General features: G+C 37.0%; 2 protein-coding genes and 1 long non-coding RNA gene across 3 annotated transcripts in view; all 3 read right to left on the reverse strand.

Annotated features, from left to right (window-relative positions):
• LOC107490187 (uncharacterized) overlaps positions 1 to 2428 on the reverse strand; it is a gene marked incomplete in the record, with an annotated part of 5738 nt that extends 3310 nt beyond the window's left edge. The window contains 4 exon segments of the mRNA XM_016110961.3: positions 737 to 812; positions 923 to 1007; positions 1122 to 1319; positions 1821 to 2428. Coding sequence (XP_015966447.1) covers positions 737 to 812; positions 923 to 1007; positions 1122 to 1319; positions 1821 to 2088 — 627 coding nt within the window.
• An 804-nt stretch (positions 2429 to 3232) lies between these two features.
• On the reverse strand, positions 3233 to 6609 carry LOC127747722 (uncharacterized). The gene is made up of 4 exons (XR_008009487.1): positions 6149 to 6609; positions 5129 to 5257; positions 4664 to 4723; positions 3233 to 3592 (listed from the first exon to the last, which is right to left on the reverse strand). It is a non-coding gene; the product is annotated as an uncharacterized LOC127747722 (long non-coding RNA).
• Positions 6610 to 9000: 2391 nt separating this feature from the next.
• Positions 9001 to 12082, reverse strand: part of LOC107490271 (proline-rich receptor-like protein kinase PERK1) — a gene marked incomplete in the record, with an annotated part of 3492 nt that continues 410 nt past the window's right edge. The window contains 8 exon segments of the mRNA XM_016111028.3: positions 9001 to 9461; positions 9652 to 9813; positions 9967 to 10114; positions 10341 to 10417; positions 10555 to 10625; positions 10721 to 10807; positions 10979 to 11509; positions 11734 to 12082. Coding sequence (XP_015966514.1) covers positions 9150 to 9461; positions 9652 to 9813; positions 9967 to 10114; positions 10341 to 10417; positions 10555 to 10625; positions 10721 to 10807; positions 10979 to 11509; positions 11734 to 12082 — 1737 coding nt within the window.

Consider the following 12082-nt stretch of genomic DNA (forward strand, 5'->3'; position numbering starts at 1 on the left):
AACATTCTACGAAAAGTTAAAAGTTTTAAGTATCTTGGGTGCATCATACAGGATAATGGAGAGATTGAACATGATGTAAATCATAGGATCCAAGCAGGTTGGTCAAAATGGCGGAGTGCATCTGGTTTTATATGCGACAAAAAAGTGCCTTTAAAACTTAAAGGTAAATTCTATCGCACCGCTATAAGACCGGCTATGCTGTATGGTACGGAGTGTTGGGCGGCTAAAGGAGAGCACGAACATAAGCTGAGTGTGGCAGAGATGAAGATGTTGAGATGGATGAGTGGTCACACGCGATTGGATAAAATAAGGAATGAAGATATAAGGGAGAGAGTTGGAGTAGCACCCATTGTGGAAAAGATGGTTGAATCGCGTCTCAGGTGGTTTGGACATGTGAGAAGAAGACCGATAGAACATCCAGTCAGGAGGGTGGATGAGATGGAAGATGGACAAAGGGCGAAAGGCAGAGGAAGACCTAAGAAGACCATCCATGAGGTGGTCAAACGAGATCTACATGTAAACGGTCTCTCTGTAGACATGATACATGACAGAGCACAATGGCGTCGTTTGATTCATGTAGCCGACCCCACTTAGTGGGATAAGGCTTTGTTGTTGTTGTTGTTGTTGTTGTTGTTGTGTCAAGAGCTACTAGCCTCCCATGTAAATGCAATGTAATTCACCCTCACATACTGAGAGAATGGAGATATAGGTATAAACAAAGTATGGCAAGGCAAACCTGATCATCTGCATGATGTGCAACAAGTAGTATGCCAATCTGGTTTTCAGCACAAACTTTTTGAAAGCTTTGATATCTAAAAAGAAAGAATATGAAAACATGCAATTAGTATACTTCATCAAAGCTGCTAGTATAGACATCTAGTTATCTTCACTGCTTAGTGCACTAATACTTTGGTATAATAACCTCATATCACGAGCAGCTTCTTGCAACTGACCCTGTTTCGGCTTGCCACTTGACCAATCACAGCTGGCAATCTCGCATCTGATTCCTGCATGAAGTTCCTGTGTAAGCAAAGTTTATAGTTGGACACGTTTAAGCAATTAGCACTCTACTAATAACCAAACATCACAATCACATAAAAAGCAGCCAAATTCGGAGGTACCCATTTTGGAAACACGGCGACAAACAATGTTGGCCTCCTCTTTGCTCTCTGCACGCAGTCCATGATCAACAATAATTGCCAATAGACCATCAATGAAACCACCACTGTCAGTGTTGACAGCATTAGCACCAGCAGTTTTCCAGCGAGCGGTTAAGACACAGAGTGCCATACTATCAGGACCACCAGAGACTCCCAAAGCTGATAGGAAAAGAAACGAGATAATATGAACTAATCAATATACTATGCAGGTAACCACTAGGCTCATTCATTGCATCACTGGCAACAAGTTAACCTTTTTCACTGGCAAAGTTACTTTGCAAAACAAGGAGGGTACATTCAGTTTATAATTTGCAAACTATGGTTTGATCTAACGCAGCTTTTTCTTTTTCTATGAAGGAATTGAAACTAAAATTATGTAGAAATGTTGCTCAAATACATGCCAAAACCCTTCAAAGTTCAAATTAAGGTTTCAGAATTTAGGTGCACAAACTACAATCCAAAGAATTGTTAACCAGAATGTTATTTCTGAGTTTTAATTCTGACACTGGCTACAAAGATAACAAAAAGGGAACCCTCCAAGTAACAAAAATGTAATTAATTTCACTAGACTAAAAGGGTCAATTTTTTTCCCAGCAAGTTTCAATGAACTAAGAGGAATGCATCACAAAAGAGCATGTAAGAAGCAAAGTAGAAACTGACCAATAGGGTGATGAGGTTTGAGTCCCGCCATAGCCATGCGCCTGGAAAAAGCTTCTCTGTACTTTGACAAGTCGATTGAGCATTGTGCTTCAGAAGATGAGACGGAGAAGCAGCAAGTAAGAGGGAGAGTGCATGGTTGGTGATGATGCAGAAGGTGCGAGGAGAGTGAAAGTTTGAAACTTTTTGGTGGGGTTTTGGAGAAGGAAGCTAAGAGTGAAGAAGTAGAAGCAGTGAGACATGGCGTAGAGAGGATCACCCCTCGCGCCATAGCCAGTGTTGAAGTGGTAACCACTAACAACCAACCAGGGACCGTGGTTCATTTATCCAAAAATTGGGCCAACTGAGCCCAATTTGTTGCTAGTAAGGCCCAATAATGGCCTGCTCAGTCCTCGCCCTTGCATTCTTCCTGTAATGTTAGCGTTTGCTTCTGTGTAACCGTCAGACTCTACTGCTATGTTTGGGAGGGATGGTGATTGAGACGGAAAGACAGAAATAGAGATTACAAGTCAGAAATTAAATTGAGTATTTGTATTATATTTAATATAAAATGTATTGAATTAAATTATATTTTAATATTATATTTGATTTAAGATAAATATGTAAATTGAATGGTAAATTTTGAATTTAAAAAGTTAAATGCGAATATTTTTCTCCATTTTCTAAAAGTATTGAAGGGATTAAAATTTTGTATTTAAAATTAAAATTTTAATTCCAATTAGTGGTGTAATATGCTTGGCCTACTTTATAAGGTCAAAAGAACAAAAAGTCCTATAATCAATAGAGCCAAATTTTGAGAAAAATCACAGGGCCAAAAGCCCTCACAAGCCCAATGCTCTAAGGCCAGCCCATGGGCTACCAAATCCTTTTTTTTTTTTACTCTTTGAATAAACTGATTAAAAGTCATTGGCTTCTATCTCTTTATCATTTTCTATATATAAAAAATAACGAAATTAAAAAATAAATATCAACCTATATACAAACTAAAAAATACCTTTATCATTATTTTATTCTTTAATAATGTCTCTAGTAGAAAATCAAAACACCAAAACACCAGGAGTTTAAGTTATGAACTAAAATAGCAAATTCACCACTCAAAATGAAATTTACACAAAAACAAATCATCTAAATCCATGAATGCTTATTGAAGATCTTTTTCTTTTTTTTTTAAATTTTTAAACCTACAGCTCCCTTCAGCTGATACTCAACAGCATCATAGAATACTATAACTAATCTAAGCACTATGCATTTTTGCTTTTAGGAATAACTCATTAGTTTACAAGGACAGATTATATATATAGTGTAAATAATTCACTCAATTACAACTAGAAACTAGCATGTAATTATAATCTTAATATTGGCAAGCCATGAGATTCCAAACAGGATAATAAACTTGGAAAAGAAATGGNTAGCAGGTTTCTTTTCACCGTTAGGTTTTTCACGAAGCCAGCTTGCAGCATAAAGCCTAGCAGCTCTCTTTAAAACCTGAAGATTGAATGTTACCAACAGCCAAGTGTCACCAGTTCAATTAACTCTAAGTAAGGTCCTCCGAAATTGCATCTTTGTCTACTCAAAACATCAATAACAGTGACTAAAATTACCCAAATACCCTCGTCCTAGGTAAAGATGATGGGGAAGCAATCTCTTTGAGATCATAGCGTATGTAATCATAGATTTTCCTGCAAACAACCCTCGTTTTCATCTCGCATCTCCAAATCAAAGAACGGAGTTCACACTTCACACTTCACAGCATTACATAAATTGAACAAAATTATCTACATAAATTGAATTCAATAAGAGTGTTTAGAATGTCTGTGAAAATGCATTGAATACTTCATTTGACAACTTTCCCTTCATTAACAGTTAACAATAATGATATGTTGCATACATGCTAAAAAAATCCACCGATTTCGTCCACCGCGTCAAGGACGAAGAGCACCGCGTCAGGGAGGAGGAGCGGCCACCAATTTCGTCCACCGCATCAGGGAGGAGGAGCAACCACCGCGTCTTCCACCGCGTCAGGGAGGAGGAGCAGCCACCGCGTCGTCCACCGGTTACAGCCACCGATTTCGTTAGGGAGGAAGAGCAGAACGCAGAACGCAGAACGCACAAGTAGAAGTGTAGAACGCAGGTCTCCAATTAATTTTTAGGGCTTGTAGGGCCAGTGCTGTTTCAATTTTTTTTTGGGCTTAATTAGGACAAGGATCTTATAAAGTATGTTTCTGTAATTTTAGGGGATGTGGGCTGAAATTATTTTAAAGGGTTTAGATTAGTTTTAAGTTTTATTTGGTGATCAGACATTAAAATCAGTCCCAATCTTTCAGTAACAAAGGTAGACTAAGAGAGCTGGTAGAGACGTTATCTTGTTTGGGGTGGGCTTCCTGTTGTTAAAAAAAAAAAAAAGCGAATACACGTGTGGATGTCTCCTATACAAATAATATTTGATTTGAGAATTGGTAAATAATAGGGGTGTTCGCGGTGTGGTTTGGTTTGGTTTTTGAGAAAAAAGTCATCCGATTCAATCGTTTAATTAAACTACGATTCGGTTTGATTTGATTTTTTTGGCGAGATCATTCGAATTAAATCAAACCAACCAATTAAAATCGATTTAGTTTGGTTCGATTTTTTCAATCAAATTCAAAAAATTACTACCATACTTCTCTGGTCTGACACAGCTACCACTGAATGTTTGTTTAAATTGAAGTAATCCCAAATCCAAGCCTAACATAATTTTTAACCAAGAAAAGAAAAGAAAGACAAGGGGAAAGCATTATTGATTACAGATGAAGGAAAAAGAAAGCAAAACATAACTACATAAAAAAATATAAAAATAAATAAATAAGCACCTTTTTTTGTTCTACTCCTTTGATTTTGCACACCAATTCATATAGTTCCCTTATGTTCGCCTAAAATATATTAGAGAAACAGAAAAGCAATAATCAGAACTACGTTGGTCTAACATTTCAATTATCACATTATGCCAAGTTAGAACCAAAGTAGATGGCCTTGGAAAATATGCTAATAAGAAAGAATAGAAGAACTTTACATATAATAGCAAATCATGTTCTTTACTTGCAATAGGCTATCAAGTAATGTCAGTGTTCCAATGTCTTCCTCACATAAAATACTAAACAGTATTTTTTCTTTTTGGATAAAAGATGAATATCATTGACATAGTAATGCCAATGTGTATTACATATGCTTTTAAAATTGAATTGGTGTCGTACTTTAACGGATTCGATACTCATCTATACTTAATGCAACATAACCGCAAAACCAACAAGATAACCCCATATGAAATCAATTGGTACCTTTTTGCTTAATTTTACAGTTAACACACTGTTATCTCTGGCATCAGTCCTTCTGTGCAGCACCCTGCGAGATCAACTTCCTCGGTAATGCTGGTCCACCTTTATATGTAGACCACGGTAAACAGAAATCTGTTACATATTCTACAAATCATGAAATCAAACGGTAGTGACTATCAGATGACACAACGAAATATAACCTTAACCACCCAAGTTCCAAGACTTCTCCATTTATATGTTACCATCATTATGTCAATACTAAACCTATTAAAACATAGCAGATACAATGACGGAGGTAATCTAATACTTCACCATTTTCTCATTATTCAAATTTATCACTAGACTACCTAGACTACTACTACTACTACTACTACTACTACTACTAACACACTGTTATCTCTGGCATCAGTCCTTCTGTGCAGCACCCTGCGAGATCAACTTCCTCGGTAATGCTGGTCCACCTTTATATGTAGACCACGGTAAACAGAAATCTGTTACATATTCTACAAATCATGAAATCAAACGGTAGTGACTATCAGATGACACAACTGAAATATAACCTTAACCGCCCAAGTTCCAAGACTTCTCCATTTATATGTTACCTTCATGATGTCAATACTAAACCTATTAAAACATAGCAGATACAATGACGGAGGTAATCTAATACTTCACCATTTTCTCATTATTCAAATTTATCACTACTACTACTACTACTACTACTACTACTACTACTACTACTACTACTACTACTAATAACACTAACACTAACACTAACACTAACACTAACACTAACACTAACAACAACAACAACAACAATAATAACAATAATAATAATAATAATAATAATAATAATAATAATAATAATAATAGATAAAGTTTTCAGATATTATCACTTTATCAGATAACAGATATTCAACAATACTAACAATACAAAGTACAAACCAAAGTATTTTCAGTAATTCATCAGAACAGCAATTGAAAATGAATAATAAACAGAACAGCAATTTCAGTCAAATTACATACCTGACTCAGTGGCTCGGGCTCCATCTCTGACTTGAATCGGTGACTGGGTGGAAAGTGTTGTGTTGTGGGTGGCCAGAAACGCTGCTGGGTGGTGGCGTCGTGCTATGCTAGGTGGTGGCGTGGTGCTCTGTCCGCTGGGTGGTCCTGGGTGAGTGGGTGGTGCTGTGCTACTGCTGGCCTGCTGGGTGCGACTGTGCGAGGGTGGTGCTGGGCTGCTGGGCGCTGGCTATGGCTGGGGCTTCGTGGTGCTCTCTCTGTCCGCGAGGAGGTCCTGGGAGCAGTGGGAGGAAAGATCCGGCGGCGCTGGGAGGAAGGATTCGCGGCGCTGGGAGGTGGTGGGAGGAACGGTCTCGCCGGCGCTGAGGGTGTAGAGAGCGAGACTGTGAGAACTGAGAAGAGAGGGGCTAGGTTCCGTTTGGGGGTGGGGCGTGGGGGTTACTGGGTTAGAAGAAGTTAGGTCACGCTCATTTGGGGGTGCGGTCTGCGGTATGAGGCTTGGTTTTTTTAGGATTTTTTACCTTATCAACTTGGTTTTTTTAGGGTTTTTTTATCTTACCAATTCGGTTCGGTTCGATTAAAATTTTCATTGTTAGAATCGAATCAAACCGCAGCAAAAACAACAAAATATATTTTTTTCGATTTTTTTTTAGTTTTCGATTTTTTCAATTTGGTTGATCGGTTTAGTTTAGTCTTAATCGATTTTAAACATCCTTATTAAATAATTTAATATCTTTGATTAAATTATTTAATATAATATATTAATTTATTATTTTTTTTATCTTTATATAAACTTATTTTCAATCCCAAAAAAAAAAAAATTTATTTACTATAAACTAGTAAATTAATAGATATTTTTAGTAAATTAATAGATAGTTTTTAATTTTTTATTAAAAATATTTATAATAACAAATGTAATTTTTGTCAACATGATAATTGCTTTATATTCTAATTAAGAAGTTTTGGAATGTAATACATAGATTTTAGCAGCTTTTTGGTCATCTAAGATTCAAGTCATAATATGTGATTCTCTGGCAAAGTATTCCTCATAGTGGTAGATCAAACCACAGTTAATACTTAATAGCCAAAGTTATATACAGATTCTTTCAATTTTCTCTCAAGTAATATTATTAAGTATAATTGTTTTATTATACAACATAATTTATTGTACATTTTTACTTGGTCTTATTTAAAAAGAGAAATGTTAGAGTCCTCAAAATTTATTATTTTTTGTCATTAATTAGATATTAATATTTAAAAGTGTAGAATAAAATATGTTGTTAGATTACTAAATTAAAAAAATTAAATTTATAGATAAAAGTGATAGTCAAAATAATAAATTCTGATAATTTTTTAATATTTTTTATTTAAAAATATATAATAAAAAATTATAGTTAACAATATCATTTTTAAAAAATATTAAAAAAATCCATTCCCGCCAAAGTTTGATTCATTATATAGTCTCTAAGACTGTGTTTGTTTCTGTGAATAGGACAAAACAAAACACTAAGAACAAAACATAAAGGTCAGAGATATAGAATTTAGTATTCTTATATTCTGTTTGATAATAAAGTAGAACAAATTATAAAAATATAACTTATTCTATTTTTTTTCATTCAAAAATTTGAGAAGAAAATATAATAATAAAAAGTATAATTATAAAAAATTAACAAGAATAATGAAAAAAATGAAAAATAAGTTGTGTCCCTTATTAGTGTCTCTGTATTCTTCATGTTAGGATGAGCATAAAATACACTAAATTAATATCTCTAGACACAATATTTCTGTTTATATCTCATCTGCTAAACACAATTTTGTCTCTGTATCATGTCCTTGTAAGCAAATGCGGCCTAACAAACTTTTCTAAAAATACTATGTATATACAAAAAAAATCATTATATATATAACAAAAATATACAAGAAAAAATCAGAGTTTAAAAAAAATACTGTGTATACAAAAAAAATAGAGTTTAACAAAAAAAAATCATTATATATATATATTGAATTGAACCCAATCTGATATGTGAGTGATTAGGGAATGTCTTAGTCTCATCTGTAATCATGCACATAAAAAATTTAAGAATCTTTTTCATTTTTCTTCAAAGTGGAGCTCATGATAGATGACCATGTGCACTCTGACTTTTTCTTTAAATTTAAATTTTTAAGAAAATATTTTTTGCTATGAACGCGCAACCTGACTACACAAAAAGCCGTGTGGGGTTTTTTTACTAAGGCTGCAAGGTCACACCAAGAAGCTCTCCTTTAACGATGACTAACATCTACTTTTTCCAAACGGAATGTTCAACCAGTGATGTCCCTTTTTCATGATTCAGTGCATGTGACTATGTAAAAGGGTCCATCTTTCTTTCTTAAACAAGAGGAAATAGTTAATGGTACTCATATTAAACTCTTACCTAATTCAATCCTCCAAGCTCAATGTACAAAACAAAACAAAACATTTTTTAATAAAATGTCACATGTCGCATAGTGGTGGAATGTATCATGTATGAACCAACTTTAATTTGCTTTGCATACACTTGCCAGTGACAAAATATTCCCATCACATGCAAGCTACAAGCACTAGTGGACCTCTCCAAAATATGACAACACATCTTTCACTAACAAATCAGTTGGGTAAAAAATCACAATTTTGTTCAAACACAATCTAGCAGAGACCTTAGAGAAGATTTTATGATATTAACACAATAACAAAACCAACCTAATTAGTAATTACAACAACCTTCAAATTGACACATGAGCAACAATTGAAAACAAAGTTTGACATCCAAGGCATAAGGCTGAACAAAAAAAATGAAAGAATTGAATTGTGTTACTTTGCTGTATACCCTTATAAATACAGTTTAAAATATGATCAATTATGATGGGGAAAAAATAATCTGTAAGTCACTCCAAACATGTCAGTTGATGAATCAAAGGTGACATAGGTGCAAAAATCAAGGATATATAAATTTATACAAAGATAAGCAAAACAACTTGTCAAGGATCAAGAAGTTCCGCTGAAACCTTGACTGTTCTTCATCTTCCGCAGTTCCATTTCGCGGGTGGTCTGGCGGCTCTGTGCTTCACTGCTTGAGCCGGATGGATACAGGCCGTACTCGCTTGTAGGCGCGCTATACTCGCTGCTGGCGTACTCCTGGGTTCCCAATGCCATTTTCCTGAACCTTCTCATGTCTTCCTTGTACTGTGCAGTGTCATAATCCGAGCTTTCATGTGAACTGTACATGGTGCTGTGTCCAGGTTTAATTCCTTCATTAAGATCCGCCAGAGACACATCTCCTTCAAGAGCACGAACAACCTACAAGATCCCATGAAGAGAGTCAACAGAAAGATTCATGCACATATAGTAGGCAAAAGTATGAACTGAAAAAAAAAACATTGAAATCAAGAACCAATTATGCTTTTAAAATTGCAGCATTCTAAGTTATGCAAATATTATTCTTCAACCAAGTAATACTTGAGGAAAACAACAATCTCCTTTAGTTTACCTGACTCATCCTTGGTCGACGCTTTGCTGAATGACGCGTGCAAGCAGCGGCACATGCCACCATGCGAGCCATCTCATTGGGATCATATTCATTCTGGAGCCTTGGGTCAACTAGAGAGTCATAATCATCTTCATCCAATGCCCGGTTGAGCAAAGGCCTAGCCTGTGAAGATAAACATGGATATCGTTACGAAGCTGCCACAATAAAAGCAAAGCAAACACTGAATCCTCTCTATTTTATGAATATATATTAAACGCCGATGAATGCATAGTAGCATTAAAGAAAGTCCAAAAAAGAAAGCACCAGAATACTTACCCAGTCTACCAAACTATCCTCCATGAAAGTTTGGGTTTTATCAACTGGCCTTCTTCCAGTAATTAACTCGAGAAGCATGACTCCATAGGAGAAAACATCTGATTTGTCTGTGAGTTTTCCACTGGAAGCATATTCCGGAGCCAGATACCTATAACCAGTAATTGATACACATGAGCCTTGAGATGGAAATGAAGTTATATGTAAAATAACAAACTATTGATATGTTCCAGCATTGCTCATAAACTGTTGTACACAAGAGAAAATCATTGGAAGGTAAAAACAATAACATAATGAACAGAAAAAGGGCACAACTAGCATATAGCACAGTTAATGCCCATTCCATAAAATTTAAGATAGAACAAGTTTGTTCCTACCCAAAAGTCCCCATCACTCGTGTGGAAACATGAGTGTTGACATCAGAAGAGAACTTTGCAAGCCCGAAATCAGCAACCTACCAACAGAAAACAATTGGGACAAAAATAATCAAGTTTTGCATGTGATACTAAACAACAGGAAATTGTTAGATCATCTTTAACAAGTGAAAGTAATAACTTAGAATCCCAACAGCTAATAGCACACATAACATACCTTAGCTTCAAACTTAAAATCGAGAAGAATGTTAGCAGCTTTGATATCGCGATGAATGATCTTAGGATGACCTGGATGGACACACCGAAAAAGACAATGACATGAGCATTTGAAGAAACAAACTAGTTATGATTCAATAAACCAAATTCAGGTGTACAAAACATACAATCTTCATGAAGATATGACAGCCCTTTAGCAGATCCTAAAGCAATTCGTAGTCTTGTGGGCCAATCCATCGTAGGTCGCCCTCTCCCTGCACAGTGCAAACAACCATAAGATCCTCCCTTCTACCAAAAGCATTTATGCCAAACCACACAGCACTAGTTGGCGCCCACTTTCAGCAATAAAGAACAGGCCACCTAGACGGCATGTTTGAAAAAGACTTTTCAACCAGAAAAGCTAAAACTAGATGGCATGTATGTACCGTGTAAATGGAATTCCAACGTGTTGTTGGGAACAAATTCATAAACAAGCAGCCTCTGGGTCCCGGTGATGCAGTATCCAACCAAAGAAACAAGGTGTTTGTGATGAACACGACTAATTATCTCTACTTCAGCTTGGAATTCACGCTCTCCTTGCCCGCTTCCAGCCTTTAGCTGCTTCACGGCTACTTCCTTGCCGTTGGGAAGAATTCCTCTGTGCACATACCCGAATCCACCTGATCCGAGGAGGTTGGCGTCCGAGAAGCCATCGGTTGCTCGTGCCAGCTCCTCATATGTGAAAGTGCTCTTTGAGAAGCCTAATGCTATGCCTGGAGAAGGAGGTGGAAGTGGCTCACCACCTGAATAGTTTGATCCAGAACCGCCACTGCTGCTCATGAAAGGTGGAGGTGGTGGTGGAGCTTGGTACACAGGCGGAGGCGGAGGCGATGGCTTAGGTGGCTGGACTGAGACCACGTGATCTGAAGGAGGTGGAGCATTGTGCTGCCACTGGCGTGGGGGACCACCATAGTCATCTGGCAAAATTGTGAGGAAATCAGCATCAAAGGATTCATCATAATTATTAGAGTCAAAATGTCAAAACCCTAAATACACTAAACAATAGAATTCACACAAGATGTTGACACCAGTTCTGAAAATTCATCAAACACAAAAACTGAAACTTCAATCATTTAGAATGAACACAGATCCATCAAGAGAAATGAACAAAAACGTGTTGTTTGTGAGCTAAAGCTCTCACCTTTGGGTCCACGTGGCGGCGGCTGGGGTGGTGGGTAGCCGTAATATTGCTCCTCGTCGCGTCTTCTCTTCTTCTTCCTACAGCATATGCAAAGAACGCTCAGTACCACAAGAACTGCCACAGCACCAACGGCGATTCCGACCACAACTCCCGTGGAAATGCCTGAAGAAGAAGACGACGACGGTGGAGATGGGGACGACGACGACGACGGTGACTTGGACGAAGGTGTTGTTTTGCCGCCGGAAGATGGGGGAGAAGGAGAGCTACGAGACGGCGGACTGGGAGTGGTGTTCCCGCCAGAGGACGGAGCCGGCGGCGATGGCGGAGAGGTCGATGGAGTGGCGGGAGA

This window comes from Arachis duranensis, chromosome 5 (genome assembly GCF_000817695.3).
Source record: "Arachis duranensis cultivar V14167 chromosome 5, aradu.V14167.gnm2.J7QH, whole genome shotgun sequence".
In the NCBI taxonomy this organism is placed as follows: Eukaryota; Viridiplantae; Streptophyta; class Magnoliopsida; order Fabales; family Fabaceae; genus Arachis; species Arachis duranensis.